This window comes from Arachis ipaensis, chromosome B6, assembly GCF_059453495.1.
Source record: "Arachis ipaensis isolate K30076 ecotype BB chromosome B6, ASM5945349v1, whole genome shotgun sequence".
In the NCBI taxonomy this organism is placed as follows: Eukaryota; Viridiplantae; Streptophyta; class Magnoliopsida; order Fabales; family Fabaceae; genus Arachis; species Arachis ipaensis.
Window position 1 is genome coordinate 72,899,930 of NC_142441.1, and position 16,875 is coordinate 72,916,804.

General features: G+C 34.5%; 2 protein-coding genes across 2 annotated transcripts; both read left to right on the forward strand.

Moving 5' to 3' along the window:
• The first annotated feature begins 2,704 nt into the window (after positions 1–2,704).
• Positions 2,705–5,862, forward strand: LOC148561325 (uncharacterized). Its single transcript, XM_088492221.1, has 3 exons — positions 2,705–3,329; positions 3,585–3,772; positions 4,691–5,862. The coding sequence occupies exons 1-3, from the start codon at positions 2,798–2,800 to the stop codon at positions 5,204–5,206; spliced, it is 1,236 nt and encodes a 411-aa protein (XP_088348347.1). The 5' UTR covers positions 2,705–2,797; the 3' UTR covers positions 5,207–5,862.
• Positions 5,863–11,233: 5,371 nt separating this feature from the next.
• Positions 11,234–13,124, forward strand: LOC107606351 (protein PHLOEM PROTEIN 2-LIKE A10). Its single transcript, XM_016308404.3, has one exon. It carries the CDS (start codon positions 11,778–11,780, stop codon positions 13,041–13,043), a length of 1,266 nt encoding a protein of 421 aa, XP_016163890.1. The 5' UTR covers positions 11,234–11,777; the 3' UTR covers positions 13,044–13,124.
• Positions 13,125–16,875: the final 3,751 nt, after the last annotated feature.

The following is a 16,875-nucleotide window of genomic DNA, read 5'->3' on the forward strand; positions in this document are numbered from 1 at the left end:
GACTTGCAGGTCCTCATCACTACCAATCGTGAGACAATCATACTTCACCGTATCGTGCAGGATCGTGACTGGAATGCGATAGAAAAACTTCTTAACCCGCTTCGCACCTTCCAGGCCAAGTTTCATCAGCACAGATCTAACAAGGTCATCATAGCTTGTCGTTGGATTCACGACAATACAGAGAGGATCCTTATCTGTGAACTTCACTCCGGAACGAGTTTTCCTCTTAATGGATCCTCTGTGGTGAACCAGAACAACAAAACTCTCCTCACTAGCCATCTTACTGGTCTAATGAGACCAACTCACGCTTAGCACGGTTATATAGAGGTCTATCTCCCACTAATTCGAACCGGCCCGGTTCAAATTATGGTTTGTGTAATTCGAACCAGCACGGTTCGAATTACTCATGCCGGATCTCTCTCTATAATTCGAACCTCCCTGGTTCGAACTATGTGCAGCCAAGGTTCGAACCAACCTGGTTCGATTTATGAAGAAAATTTTGGTGGGAGTTCGAACCACATTGGTTCGAATTCCATTCAAAGCTACTCTCCTCCTAATTCGAACCACCCTGGTTTGAATTACTAAGGTTTGTAGTTCGAACCAACCTGGTTCGAATTACATAAAAATAGCTTCTGGCTTATTGCTGAAACGATTTTCAGTTTGGCGTATTTACGTTACACATTTCCAACGTTGGCTTATTAGGGTTTTTTGCCCTATATATATATATATAACACAATGATAAAAAATTTTGTGTTATATATATATAATTTTATTTTGTAAGAAACAAAATTAAAACATTAAATATGAACAGAATGATAAAAGATTTTGTATTATACTAATTTAATTAAAAAAATATATATACAACGTAAAAAGCAAACAAACATATAATAATTTTATTTTGTGCGAAACAAAAATTCATATAAGTTTTTATTAACCATTTTTTTATTGAAATGTGTCATTTTACTATATTTATAATATATTATTTGGGATAATTATATTATTTTAGTTAATATATATTATTTAAAAAATATTTAAAATTTATTATTTTGTATTAAGAATATTATTAAAAATATATTATTAGTTTTTCTTAAAATAATATTTTTTTTTCTTTGGTTTAAATACTATGACAATAAATTTTTTTTACGTAACTGCGTCTACTCAATAAATATTATATTCATTTATTTCTATATTGTATGTAAAATAAATAATTAATATTTAAAAAAGTTAATAAAAAAAGTATTCTTTTTTTTTTTACCAACTCTTAGGTGAATATAGAGACTATGTCATTTGAACTATAACTCGTTGGCAAAGAAAGAAATACTCTTAATTATATATTAAATAAAATAATTATTTATTAGGCTCATTCTTATACAAATAAAAATTTTTCTTAGTTTTATATATGTAATATTTTATACCAATTAGCTTCAAAATTTAATTATTTTTTGAATAAATTAATAAAAATAATACAAATAATTGTTTAAATATAATTGTATTTTAATTTTTCATTCTAGTTGAGGATAATTTGAAATAAAAGATAATGGACTTGTTGTAACTGTCATGTATTTTGTGCTTTGATTGCGTTGTCATCTGAGAATTATGGCGCCTTCATGGAGACCGGTTCTTCTACAGAATTAGTTTTACGTTTGGAGTTAGCCAACCAGCAGCGGCGACAGACAGCGTCTTCCTTTTCTATGGCAGCAATTTTTCGGGCTTTGAAGGTCCATTTATGGTAGATGTGGAATGGGGTGGATTTAAGAGCGTCAAAATATGTGGCTAGACAGAACAATAGTGGAAGCACCTGCTAGCAAACAAAACCGTGAAGATGCTTGAAGACATCACATCAACAATAACAGAATAACGGAGGAAATTGATCAAATTTTTCTGAGTACTCTTCTGGTGTAAAGATAGTCCTGTGTTAAACGAGCGACTTAGTTTTTTTTGTTAGTGCCGGTTTGTTTGTTCAGCCCATGACAAAAAAAAAATAATAATAAATAAATTTAATTTACCTAATTACTTTTGATAGCAGGTTAACTTTTAAAGAGTGCTGCACTCCCTACTTTGCCTAGAGTGCACTAGCTTTCGCCCACATACCCTGACAACCACCTCTCGAGCACGTCCAAGTTATTCTTATTTCTGAATTTTTTCTCAACATCAACCACCATATCGAACTGGTAACACATAGTAAAAGAATAATTTAGTTTATACATGTAGAACTGATTATAGGTATGAATTTTGCACAAATATGAATCCATCTATATAATTCAGGAATTAATATTTTTCTAAGTAAAAATGTGGGTTTTTCCCCCATCTGACGGAGGATTTACCAAGTTCTCTCAGTTAGTCAGTTTATTTATCTTTTTTGTCTAAAGCTTTACAGTATAACTCAAAAAGCCCAAATCCAATTAATTTCAGTCCGGTTTGAAAGCATAGCCCAATGGGAAGATTCACGTGTGGTTGGAGCATAATTATTTTGTCCTTATTGGGGTCCAAGAGCAAAAGCGACAAAACGGGAAGACCAGTTACTGTGCATGGATTTAATGTTTGTGTAAGTTTGATTCTCCCGTTTAGCGAGGTAAGTGGTGCCAAGTGAGAGAATAAATAAACATTTACAGCCAATCAGCGATGTCAGATGCGTCTAAAAGTAGAGACGACCATCTTAGACGTTAGTGAATAAAACCACCATAATATTCCCCTCTCTCCCCCAAACCTTTTCACTCACATTCTGTTTTACGCATCAAACCGAAAGCAAACTCACAATCACAATCACAAAATTCAAATTACAATAAGAAGCAGCAGCATGTCATCGTGGCTAGCTCGGTCCCTAACAAACTCCCTCCGAATCGATGACAACGACGTCGTAGCGGACCCTCCAGCTGTTTCTCCCACAAGCCAACCACATGAACATCATGATAATGCGCATGGATCGGAACCAGAAGACGACGAAGACGAAGAGGATCAAGGCCAAGGCCGTGGAGTCAAAGAGGATCTTGATGAAATCAAACAAACCCTAACTCGTCAATTCTGGGGAATGGCTAGTTTCCTCGCTCCTCCTCCACCTTCCAATTCCAACCCTTCATCTCCCCCTTCTCACGACCTCTACCAAGACTCTATTCCCGATCATTCTCGGCCCGATTATTCCGACGTCGACCAACCTGATCCTGAACCCATCGGATCCGATTTCGGAGGGAACCACCAACCTGAATTGGAGGAATACGCTCCTGAACGCGCCGTTGGGATCACCGACGAGGTTTTGTCCTTCGCCTTCAATATCGCTATGCATCCCGAGACCTGGCTCGATTTTCCTATTGATGAGGAAGACGATCCTCAAGGTAACCTCCTTTTTGAAATTAAATAAAAAAAAAAAACGAAGAAATGCATTAGATCGCTGGTTCATCATTTCGTTTTTCAATTTTGTTCTTGCTTATAGTCATTTTTGTTGTGAATCTTAATCTTAGGTGATAAGTGTTTCAATTCAATTCATTTTAATTAAATTCAATTCTGCTGGTCATCATACAAGCTTCAGTGTTTTATAATGGTGAATTTTGGGATTTCTGATTGCATCTCTTGGCTCATTGTACCTGTAGATTTTGACATGTCCGATGCACAACAAGAGCATGCGGTGGCAATTGAGAGACTTATTCCTAGATTGAATGCACTCAGAATTGAACTGTGTCCTTGCCATATGAGTGAAAGTTACTTCTGGAAAGTCTATTTTGTGCTTTTGCATTCAAGGCTTAATAAAGAAGATGCTTCCATTTTGTCTACACCGCAGGTCAGTAACTGGGACTTTTGCTTTGGTGTCTCTCTTCCGAGGACCATAGATTGCAGTCTCCTGTCTTGAAAGATATCGATGATTTTTATAATTCCTTACCACAATTACTTATATAACTATGGTTAAGAGGGAAAATGGTGAAGTGATGAAGATTCTCTTTGATAGATAGTTAGATACTTATCTAGGTTAATGTGTTATTTTATTTTTATTAATTTTTTAAAGTAGATTATACACTCCTCTTACATTCTCTCTATACAAAATCCTCTTCATCATAGAATTGTCCCTTTATTTTTTCATAAGAGTTGGCTCAAACTTTGATGGAAGTGGTTTTTTAACTTCATCTTTGCATAATCAGTGTAAACAATAAAACTGGAAGACTGATATGGAGGTGTGAATGTTACCTTACTGTTGTGTTGAGGTCGAATTTTTTTAGTTTATGTTACTTAGTACTCAGGCTTGTACTTTGGAATTCATTCTAGAGTTTCAATATTGTTCTCTATGATTCTGTTTATAGAATTTCAAAATTCTGTAACTTTAGGCTGTTTGTCTTTTTGGCTTCTAGGAGGAAGCTGGACTGTAACTTTTATGAGATGAGTTCACTTGAGTTTCTTTAAGATTTTGATTTTGTCAATGGTTATTTAAGTGAATGTTAAATTTTGATGTTAATTAGAAGATTTATTTGGGCTTTTAGTTGAAGTTCTTATTCAGCAGTCCGTCTTTTTCTTTCTTTTCTGTCTTTGGATTTCAATAAGCACATGTCAGTTTCTTGTGTGCTCAACTTTTACCAATATTGTGATGCATCCATGTATGCCTTTCATGTGCTCAACTTTCATTTGATCCATGTAGCTGAACCAACCTAGTGGGACAAGGCTTTGGTTCTCTGTAATAGTCAGTTGAGGTGGGTTTTGATATTTTCAGGTGATGGAAGCCAGGGCAATGTGGATGCAGGAGCTGCACAAACAAACAAAGCCTGAATTTGAGTTTTCCAGAATAAGAACTATGTACTCAAAAGGCCCTGTTCGGCATGATGATTTTGCCTGCAGCTTAGTAGATGATGCCTATTCTGATGACCTTTCTCATCAAACATATGGATATGAAACAACATCTTTATCCATGCTAGCAGATAAAGAGATAGAGAAGCACACGATTGCAGTTGAAAGTTCTGAAACACATTTCATTGACAAGTCTGTAATTCAGGAAAATACAATCATTAAAAATGAGAACAAGGATCTAAAATGTGGCCATTCCACTCAAATTATTACTCAGGACTATGTTAATGATGATGATGATATTGATTGGCCAGAGGAAGATTCTGATTTAGGAGAACCAATTATTTCCATCGTGAATGAAGAAGACATATCTTTTAGTGATCTTGAAGATGACGATTATGGCATTAAGCCTATTACTTGTAATACAGGTTCAAAGGTGGCATAAAGCTTCAAGCCAGAGAACATGATTGTGGTCATTCAGGGCTACTTGATCCTCACTTAGAAGTAAGAGCATGAAGGACAGGTGGCTGATGTTCAGAAAAACTTGACTACCTGTGTCTTTCTTGAGCTTCTTTTGTACATAGTTGAATGGTCAACAAGGTTTGGAAGTGTCAAGATATGTTACTTGATATTATTTGAGGTTTTGAATCGAACTTGTAACATCTATTACTATGCATTTGTTTGCCGCAAGGCTAAATGTGGTGTTCGGGATACAACTCAAATGAAAATGGAAAGACTGGAACCAAGTGCGTGCTCGGTTGATGTTTGATCTCTGTTTTATAGAGGTCCAAACTGAGAATGGGGATGAATATACGCACCAATTCGAGGGAGAGCTGTTTCAGAAGGTATACATCATATAGGCACAAGAAGTGTACATGACTCGTCTTGTTTGTTGTTAAATATAGTTTAGTTGATTTCTTTTATATACTTTTTAATTATTTTATGGCGGTTTTAGTGGTGATTGACTGATTGGGGTGTTCAGTCTTGTTATTTTTTGTTTGTGTTGGCCTCCCCGTCATTGCCTTGCTGTCAACTGTGTTGGAAAGGAAACCAATAATGTGATTACTTAAGTGATCAAATGATATGATATTTGTCTTCTGACATGGCGCCTCATGATTTTCTTCTAGCCGCAACGGTTTCAATTTAGAATTTTAATAATAAAAGTAGATTTATCACTTGTCATTTTAAATCTTGAAAGAAATACTCTATAATGACCGACATTTTTAATTCATGAAGGTTTGTTTTACATTTAAACGGATTTGCAAATTATTTTATTTGGTTATTGTTATTGAGTATTAGTGCAGTTGGTTGCTAGATATCTGTGGCAAGTTGGCAGTTGGCACTGTTAGTTAAAGATGGTGAATAATCTACTGCCATCTGACATAGTTAGTTAGAGATTCGTTCAGTGGTTAGTTACTTATTAGTTCACTAAGTTAATTAGCTAGCTATGTATATCATCAATTGTAAATACAGCTTTTTGAGATCTCTCATTCTATTGAATCAGAAATAGTAAGACTTCTGTTTTGCCTCAATCTCCTCCTTCAATCTAACTAACAATTATCTCTGTAATAGACGATGGACGTTTTTTCCATTCTGTTATTTGTTAGTTCATTATATTACATCCTTTTTCTTGGATAGTTGAAAACTGGAAAATAATAGAACTTAAGAAACTTGATTTCAAAAATGGCAGAATAATTACATTTGTGTTCTTTCAGTAATCGTTTAACCTACTATGTAACGAGAAAAGAAACTTTTGATGAATAAATTTGTGATATAAATATGATAGAAGAAATAAAGTTGACGTGTCTCTAGTTTCGGCTAAAAGATTTAGATATGGAAGTGGTATGAGTGATATACCTTAACATGGTAATTTTTGGTATTTTTTACATAAATCGGATCGTCCGATTTGTGTTAAAAAAATTAAAAAAAATTTGGGGCACACAAATCGGACCGTCTGATTTCTATACCTTAATTTTTTAATTTTTTTAACACAAATCGTACAGTCCGATTTGTGTACTTCTCACAAATCTGAACAGCCCGCTTTCTGTACCTATACAAATCGGACGATCCGATTTCTATTTCTCTAATTAAACAGTTCCACATTTGAGAATAAAACTCCAACTGTCCACATTTCAAAAAAACACCATCACCATTTCAATATCAAAAATAAAAGTGTCTAATTTCTGCTTTACCTTGTGCCATTATTGTTTGTAGAAAGGAATTTTTAGAGTTATAATACCAATACCTTAAAATGAAAATAATAGGGAAAAAGGCTAAGCATATCTTCATCGGCCGAGTTTTTTTATTATGGCAGGGAGATGGGTGATTTTCTTGGTTATTTTTTTATAGGTGAGTTTAACAGTTTTATAGAAAAAAAAATTATCCGTCAGAACACCCAAAATGTCAACGCCTTTTTGTGGCTAATTTTTTTTTTATATGAAAAAAAATTGTGTGTAATTTATTATCATAGATAATTGATGTGTTTTTCTTAGATATCGATTAATTTTTTTTAATGTTAAGTAACAAATTAGACCCTCAAATTTGGGGAAGTAGAGAAATCTAAAGGTCAGATTTTATAGGATTACAAATCTGAGGGTCAGATTTATATATTCAAAAAAATTTAAAATAAAAAAACTCAAATCTGACCCTCAGATTTGTATTTTTTTTAAAAAAAATTAAAACCACAAATTTGACCCTCAAATTTGTGGTTATCAACAAAAAAAAAAAAAAAATTAAAACACCAGTAGTATCCATATAAATAAAAAATACACCAACTTTTCACCTTATTTAAAAACACCATCTTTTACTCCCATATTAAAAATACAAAGCGCCTTTTTGTGTGTGTTAAATATTTTTAATTATGTAATATAAAAACGGCAGCACTGTTCGCTTTGTATTTTTAATATGGGGGTTGATGGTGGCGTTTTTTTAATAAAGTGGAAAATTGGTGCGTTTTTTATTTGTATGGATATCACAAATCCGAGGGTCAGATTTGTGGTGTTTAATTTTTTTTTGTTGATACCATAATATAATTTTTTTTCACAAAACTGACCCACCGATTTGCTTATCCATTAAAAAAAATCTTTAGCCCACACAAATCTGAGGCTCGGATTTCTCTATTATCCCAAATCGGACCCTAAGTTTTGTTTCTAAAACAAAACTGAGCCTCTGATTTGTGAATTTCAATTTAAAAAAAACTAATCTCCATATCCATAAAAAATACATCATTTTTCCATAATTAAGCATAACACATTTTAAACTTCCATAACTAAAAAAATAAGCCCAGTACTGTTTTGTAATAAAACAATTATATTAACATTTTATAATTAGAAAACGACAATGCCGTTTTGTGATTCGTGTTTGTTTTTAAAACTAAAAAATAGAAAACGACAGCGATGTTTTGCTTATTATACGAATTTAAAAGTTAAAGTTGGTCAAAACGACAGTGACGCTTATAAAAAAATGAAAATATCGATGACGTTTTGTATTGGCATAAATAAAAATAAATATAAAACCAACTATAAAAAGAACTTTGGTTGTAACAACCTAGTTTTCGAATATACGAGACTTTTTCTAAAGATAAGAAAATTTTCGGAAGTTCAATAAAAGAAGTATTTTTGCTGCATTATCAAACACCTCAATCTATATCATCATTATGTCATCACTAAGCCAGCACTTCTACTGAGTTAAGCTTGATGACACAGTCGCGAAGAACCTAGCTTTTGAGCTGCATCGGTTGAGAGTTTTATATTCTAGTTTTCGTAGTTAGTCTCAGTTTGACAAGGCAAACTCAATTCGCGAGAAAAGAGAAATAATAATATAATATTATTATTATATTAATATTAGAGCTGCTTAAGTAATATAATATTATTTGATCTGCTTTAGTTAAAAATAAGAGATAAGTTAAACCGGACTCACAGTCTATTGGTGCAGGTTAACATTAGCACTCCCGGATAATTTTAACAATGCTAATGTCTCATCATATATATTCTATTCTCATTATTATCATGTTACTAATATCATTTATACTAGTAAAACTCATGCTTATCCTTTAGTATTGTAATCTAATGTATCTAATTTTAGTAAATTATCTCCAGAATTATATTTTATAATTAAATCTTGATGAGTCATCACCTTATAATACATGATGCCTAAGTCTTTGGTTGTTTTTTTGTTCTGATTCTATTTTTATCAATTCTGGTTTAGTCTTCTTATTGATTTTAATTCGTAATGAACACTTGGTTGACTTATTCTTGATTCTATGGTTGAGTTGTTGATTCTGATTTAGTTTTTTAAATTTTGAAATTTTTGTTCTATTTTGATTTAGGAAAATTCTGATTTAGGGTTGATTCTGAACTTTTTTTTTTATTTCTGGAAGTAGATAATGGTAGACAAGTGCGTTTTTGGGAGGACAGTTGGTTGCCGACTGGTATGTTAAAGAACACTTTTCCAAGACTTTTCTCGGTTTCAAATCAGAACGGATCTGTTGTAGGGGATTGTGATTTTTGGGATGGGTTAGAATGGATATGGAACTTTCAGTGGAGACGGGAACTATTCCAATGGGAGTTGAAACTAGTTAACCAACTTCATGAAATTCTACGATCAGTCAAGTTAACAACTGAGAGAAAGGACCAACTGGTGTGGAAATTTGATAAATCTGGCGTTTATACTACTAACTCTACAGGCGGAAACACTTCCGGAAGAAATTACGACCTATAGTTTCACTAGTTCCATTTGGAGAGGTTTAGTACCTCTACGTATTGAGTTATTCACCTGGTTTGTGCTAGTTGGTAGAGTCAATACTAAGGAAAGATTACGAAGGCTAGGCGTTATTGATCAGTTGGATAGCATGTGTGTTTTATGCAGAAAGGATGTTGAGGACTTCTACCACTTGTTTCTTCGTTGTCAGTTTACTTGGCAGGTGTGGTGTGCATGGTTGTTTGACTATGGCAGATTGTGGGTTGTTCCAGGGACAATTAAGCAGCATTTTGAAAGATGGACGGGAGTGACTGTAAGGAAGGAGGAACGTAATAGGTGGCTAATTGGATTTTTTGCTATTGTTTGGCATATATGGATGGAAAGGAACGACAGAATCTTCAGGAGTCAAGAAGTAGGAATTGCGGAAATTATTAATAGGTCGCTTACGAGTTGTAAGGATTAGAGTAGAGTTGATCCAAATGGTTGTTGATGGCAATGCCGGAGATGACTATGGATTATTTATTATTATTATTTAGTTCTTAGCTCTTTTGTTGCTCCACCTTGTTGTGTTGAGTTCCTTTACTTCAAAAAAAAAAGGGAAGGTGAAAGAGGAAGAATTTGTGAAATTGGTGCACCACATGAACATTTTTGAAATTAGTGTGGTTGTATTTTTTACTTAGTTTGGTTCTATTTCTTGATTTAGTTTGGAATTGGTGCACCATTTTTGCAAAATTTTTGGAATTAATTTGGTTATATTTCTTGATTTTCTTGATTCAGTGCAGGTTGATTATTGTTCTATCTGTTTCTGCTGTTTTTGTAACAAAATTGTTAATGATTTTAATTTGTTGTGCTTCTGCTAATTTGTTAGTGATTTATAAGTTGATCATTGTTCCATCTGCATCTCCTGATTTTGCGAAATTGTTAATTATTTTAGTACCCTAAATATGATTTGATGATTAGAATAGGAAAGGTTTTCAAAACAATTTAAAAAATGAACAAACTGAACCGAATCAAACCGAATTTAATTAGTTTGGTTAAATTCGGTTTGATTCGGATAGGCTTAATAAAAAAAAAATCGAACTAAATCGAATCACACTATTAATATAACATTGAATCGGATAATTTTTCATTAAAAAATCGAACCAAACCGCACCACGAACACTCCTAATAACAAATATATTTAGGGCAAAGTACTAAATTGGTCCCCTACATTTGGGCGTATTTCTATTTTGGTCCTTAAGGTTTAAGGTGTCCTATTTGAATCCAAAAAAGTTTCATTTAACTTCAATTTAGTCCCACCGGAGGTCAAAGATAAATAATTAGCGAAATTTCCTATATGACAGCAGTATAAGAATAAGGTCGATAATCTAAAGAATAAGTACAAGTTCCAAAGGCATAAAATCAACGTGGATAAATCAATACATTTATTTATTATTTTTCTTATAATTAAAATGAAATATTTTCTATAAAACTAAAAAAATGTTAAATACATATATTGATGCATCCACGGTTGATTTTATGCCGCTAGAACTTGTACTTATTCTCCAAATTATTGACCTTGTTCTTATACTGTATGATATTTCGTTAATTATTTATCTTTGACCTTACGGTAGGACTAAATTGAAGCTAAATAAAATTTTTTTGGATTCAAATAAAACATTTTACACCTGAAAGACCTAAATAGAATTACGCCCAAACATTAAAAACTAATTTAATACTTTACTCATATATTTATAACCATTTAAGACTAAAAAGTCATGTTCTCTGTGTTATTATGTTGTGCTCTGCTTTGTATGATTGTTTCCTTGTGGTGCGGGGATTGACCAGACTTGCATAGTTGATAACTTGACACTTAGCAAAACAAAGCAAAGAAGCCCTTATTTGGCGGGTACTCTGGCCTTTGGTCTTGACCGAAACTTGCTGGTTTTTTCTTCAACATTGCCATTCACTCTCCTTAATTCACTGCCTCCAAAATCCACTTCACACAAAGTTCGTTAAAACCATCACCATCTTGGAAAATTCGTACCTTGGAAAATAGAGAGGAACGAACAACTACCTTCTTTTCCTCTCTCTTAATTTCCCAATTACAACAAAAGACGTATTCAATCTATTTCCCTCCAACAACAAATTCACCTAACTGCATTTATTTCCCCCCAATTCGTCTCTCTTCGTCTTCAAATTCAATCCTCTGCATTCATTTCCCCTCCCCGTTTCAATTAACCATCCAACCATATTGCCAAATTCTGAAACCCTAGATTTTCAATTTCGCGCTCCTAGGGTTCCTGATTGGTAAACTCTAGGGTTTGTTGATCTTACCTATGGAAGGTCAACTTATCAAGAAGGGTTTGGATTTCTCTCGAAGGAACAAGAAGTGGCTTCTCCTCGTTGCTCTCTTCGGAGCTTCTGGCTATGGCGCATACAAGGCTTACCACTCTCCCTCCGTGGCTCGCAAGAGAGAGCGCCTTATGAAGCTCGTGAAAGCCTTCGTTTCCCTTTCCGAATTGGTTGCGGAATCCTCAGAAACCATTGCCACCGTGTCCAAGGACCTCAACCGATTCCTGAATTCTGATTCCGACGAGATCCCCAACAGCTTGAAGCAGTTATCCAAAATTGTCACATCCAAGGAATGCTCCGCCTCGGTCAATAAGGTTTCCGAGGCCGTAACGATTGGACTTTTGCTAGGTCTTAAAACCCAACAGAGCAACGATAAGAGTCCCGAATTCATCACAAACCCTAATAGCGCCACCGATAGGGTGTTGGAGAAGCTTTTCTCGAAGGCTGGAACCGGTTTTGCCTCGGTGGTAGTTGGAAGCTTTGCGAGGAATTTGGTTTTGGGTCTTCAGAGTGCTGAATTTGGTGTTGCGTCTTCGGATTCGCCTGCTTGGTTGAATGTGATTAGTGATGAGAGGTGTGGGAAGGTTATAGGGGACGTTGTACAAGTGTTTGTGAGCACCGCCGTTGCAGTTTTTCTCGACAAAACAATGGATGTTAATAACTTCGATGAGATGTTTGCTGGAATGACCAATCCAAAACACCAGGAACAAGTTAAGGGGATTCTGGTTTCTGTGTGCAATGGTGCCGTGGAAACTTTGGTTAGAACATCTCACCAAGTCTTGACGAATTCGAGAACTCAAAAATCAAATTTGAGTGCGAGCTCGAGTTCAGGTTCAAATGTGAATTCTCTTGTTCTTAGTGGTTCAATTGTAACTGGAAATGGGTGCGTTGAGCCAATTGGAGAAGTTGTTCAGCATTTCAAAGTTGGAGGCTTGGTTGGTGGTGGTGTTCAGGATGCAGGATTGCTTGGCCAGATCAAATCGACGATGGCGGTTCCGGCCAACCGGAGATTTGTTCTTGATGTGACGGGGAAGGTGACAATGGAAGCATTGAGATCATTTGTGGCGTTGTTCTTATGGAGAATATCAGATGCATTGAACAGAAGTCTCAAGAACGTCCATGATGAAGCTGTGCACAAAGGGTCTGAAGTTGTTAGATATGTTGGAGCTAAGTCATCAGTTATGTTTACATTGTTCCTTGCTTTTTACTTGCATATTTTGGGTGGCAGTACCCTTGTATTGCCTGCTTAGTCTGATGATTAAACCCTGCCCAGTTAGTTGTAATTGTAATGCAGTTTCATCTTTGAATATAATTCCAACAAATTCCACTAATTCTATCTCTATGTTAAAAACTGAGGTCATATTTTGGCAAGTAGAAAACTAAGGAAAAGAAACTTAACAGCTAAAGTTGAGATTGGATAGCAGTTATGTCTGTGTAACTGCCATCTAGCTGGTAAATACTAAGTAGTAATACCTTTTAACCGTGCTTAGTTACGGATTACAATTGGATTATCTGTTGAGGCCTTGAGGGTGTCGTCTCTTCATCTCTATCTCTCTATATTATTAATTGTCTGTAGTCTGCACTTATAAATTGGCCTGTTGTCTTCACTTCATGCCATGCCAGTGATTCCGGTACAGAGCCAACAAGGTTTCAGGTATACATACTATTGATCTTTTTAATCCTTTTGAATGTTTCTTGTTTAACATTTCTGCAGCAATTTGATACTTTTTTATTAACTATAGGGAATAGGAGTCTAATAAATTAGGTGTTCATATGCCATCTGCGGTGAGACTACTGGCATTTAGAAACAATACTTATGTAATAATCTCGTGAAAATAGTGGTCTTTTTTTTAAACCCTTTCTGGGTCAAGAAAAAGAAAAGGAGTGTTGATGATGGTTGTTGGGAGAAAAATGTCCCTATCCTAGGAGTGCAAGGTTAGTTAGCGTAATTGATTTTTGGACCTGCATGAATTTATTGATATTGTTAGTTTTGTGTTAATTGTGACTCGGTATTTATTGAATTTAGAGGTAAGGACATGACCCCAAAACAGGGAGGGGAAAAAAATTAGGTAGCGACTAGTAGTCAACGATGGTTACCAAAATTAAAAAAATCTACTCATGAATCACGTTATCCATTTATCCGGAAATTATTTTGAGAAAAATCCAAAACAGCTCTGACAATTACCTTAAAAGACAACGAGGCCCTTGACAAAAAAATCCTAATTCGACTCCTGACAATTACCTCGAAAGGACAACGAGGCTTCTGTGCCAAAAAAAAGTCAATGTTGTTTTTTTTGGCACAGGGGCTAATCAGTCCCAAAAATAAAAGATCAGGGACCGGATTGGGTGTTTTTTTTTTCTTGGGGATCTCGTTGTCCTTTCGAGATAATTGTTAGGGGCCGGATGGGGTATTCACTTAATTATTTTTGATATGGAAATAGAGATGGTGTTTTGGTTAAATATTGATATTTGAAGTGTATTACAGTATTGTGGAAGTCATTCAACACGGTCCCCACGTATTGGTCAAGATGTTGCCACATGTCCAACACACCTTCCACGTGTTGGTCAAGATGTTGCCACCTGTCCAACACGCCCTCTACGTGTTGCAACATGCCCCCAGGTGTTGACTTCCTATGCAAAATCCACCTACCTGTAATTACACCAAATAATCCCATTTTTAACAAAAACACCAATATTTTTTTCATACTAAAAAAAATCAGCCCCATTTATCCAATTTTATAAAAAAACAACTATTTTTATTCACAAATATTCAGAATATTGACAAATATACTTATAAATCTACTTTAAAAAAACAAAAAACAAAATTAACTTTATAACCCTAAAATAGATTTTGGTCAACAAAGTTATCTAAATCTTAAAAGATTATTCAAAATTTCTAAACTATTCTTCCTCATCTAACTTATCACATTTCTAATTCTCAACTCTTCACTACAATGTCCGACCTTTTGCCACCATTACCCAAATTGTTTATCATCCAACTTTCATCCCCATCTATCACCACCACCACCGTCGCCATCATTGCTACCGTCACCACCACCATCATACTCCAAAATCCTCTCTGATCCTCTCTTCTCAGATTATGAACGTTGGCATTGCGATGAGCCTCCACCAACAGTTGGTGAGTGCTTGCCTAATGGAGTGGAAGAGTAATAGCTTGGGGCAGGTATCTCAGCCAGAAAAATAGCAATATTTATTTCCCTGGAGGAAGAGATGTGGAAACGTACGTTATATACAAATTACAATAGGACAAGAGGAAAATACAAAATACAGGAAGCTCTATTTTCATTAATTTATTCACAATTGCTTACAATTACCTAGAAGGCAATTCAATAAACAGTGAGCTATAGAGAAATATAATTCACTAGCAGCGCTGCACCTGGATGTGGCCCAAATAATGCAGGAGAGTGTGATGGTGGCAGTAGTAAAGAGAAGGAGGCAACAGTAGTGAAGATGGTGGTGACGGTGGTTGGGAACGGGAGTTAGAAGAAGACAGATTTGGATGATAGTAAAAGGTTGAGGGTTGAGGTGGTGGTAGGGGTTTGAAAATTGGGGATGCAAAAGTTAAGAGGGATAATTTAAAAGTTTTGTATAATCTTTTAGAATTTGAATAATTTTATCAACCGAAGTTATTTTTTAGTGAGTATAAAAAGTCAATTTCTTTTATAAATTTATTAGCATTCTGAACATTCATGATGAAAAATAATTGTTTACTCAAAAATTATTTATTTATTCAATTAGAATAAATATTTTTTAAATTTTTTTAATAAATGCACTATTTGAAAAATCTTACCATTTTTATCTACAAAAATTTAGAAAATTGACAAAATTATCTATAAAAGAACGAAATTAACTTATACCCATAAAAAAATGAGTTTTATGTGATAAAAGTACGGTTAATACTTAAAATGGTCTCTGAAATTAGACTCTCGATACAATTTAGTCATCAAATTTTTAATTGACACAAATTACACCCTGAAATTTTAACGCGGGGCTCAAGTTGATCATTTTGTCAATCTCCGGCACCGAAGCGCTGATGTGTCATGTTTAATTGACACCTGGCACTTTTAACTATTATATGATGTGGCAAAATTCTTATAGGCATCAATTTAGCCCTCTAGAAATTTCGGATTTGAACTTTAAAACCTAGAAGTGCCCCAAATTGAACCCGTTTTTGGTGAGTTAAGGAGAATGTTGAGGAGCAGCAACGAAGCTTTCCAAAGCACTAGTAGATCTCGTTCACATGGCAGCTGGGTGAGGAACGCACATCATGACAGAGGAGGGAAGGTTCCGCATTGGTGTGGTTATGGGATGCAACCCATTCTTTGTTGGTCTGGTACAAACGCAAACTCAGAAATACTATTTTATGGATGTCCTAATTATAATGTGAGTTGGTTGAATGTCCATTCTTAATTTTTATTGTTCTTCCTTTAATTTTTTATTGTTCTTCCTCTCAATTTTTTTTTGATTTTTTTTATTTTTTGTGCTTCAAACCATTGGGAAGAGATGGTGTAGTTTATTTGTATGGAAAGATGTAAGTAAAGATGATGGCATGATTGAAAAAAAATGAAACTCAAATCAACGAAGAGCATTAGAAGATCAATCTGGGATTGAAGCTGAAATTAGAACTTTAAGAATGTGAAAGATTGTTCTGTCTATTATTGTTGTTCTGTTTGGGTTTGTATCTGTAGGTTATGGTCTATGGAAGAGAAAGTATTGATTAAAGTATGAGATAACATGTAAAGTGAAATATATTTATTTGCAATGAAACGATGAACCATGTCTATTGTGGAAGCTGTGTTTCTAAAATAGAAAATGAAATATGCATATTACAAAATATGTTAACTCATTGGCTATACATATTAATCATTGCAATAGATTAACTGTTGTAATATACCAAATTAATTAAACTGAAACAAACTTTAAACATATTAACTAAAAGTCATAATAGTTAATTATAGTATTCAAACAGCAACAGCATTAACTGCTATAATATATCAAAAGTGATGTCTAGAGTATCATCAATAATAATTAAGTTTCTCCAAACCAAGACACAGCACCTCA

Excerpts from the sequence above, each read along its gene's own strand:
- LOC148561325 (XM_088492221.1), top strand. The coding sequence starts at position 2,798 with ATGTCATCGTGGCTAGCTCGGTCCCTAACAAACTCCCTCCGAATCGAT. Across the intron at positions 3,330-3,584 it reads TGAGGAAGACGATCCTCAAG|ATTTTGACATGTCCGATGCA; the intron begins GTAACCTCCTTT and ends TTGTACCTGTAG. Across the intron at positions 3,773-4,690 it reads CCATTTTGTCTACACCGCAG|GTGATGGAAGCCAGGGCAAT; the intron begins GTCAGTAACTGG and ends TGATATTTTCAG.
- LOC107606351 (XM_016308404.3), top strand. The coding sequence starts at position 11,778 with ATGGAAGGTCAACTTATCAAGAAGGGTTTGGATTTCTCTCGAAGGAAC.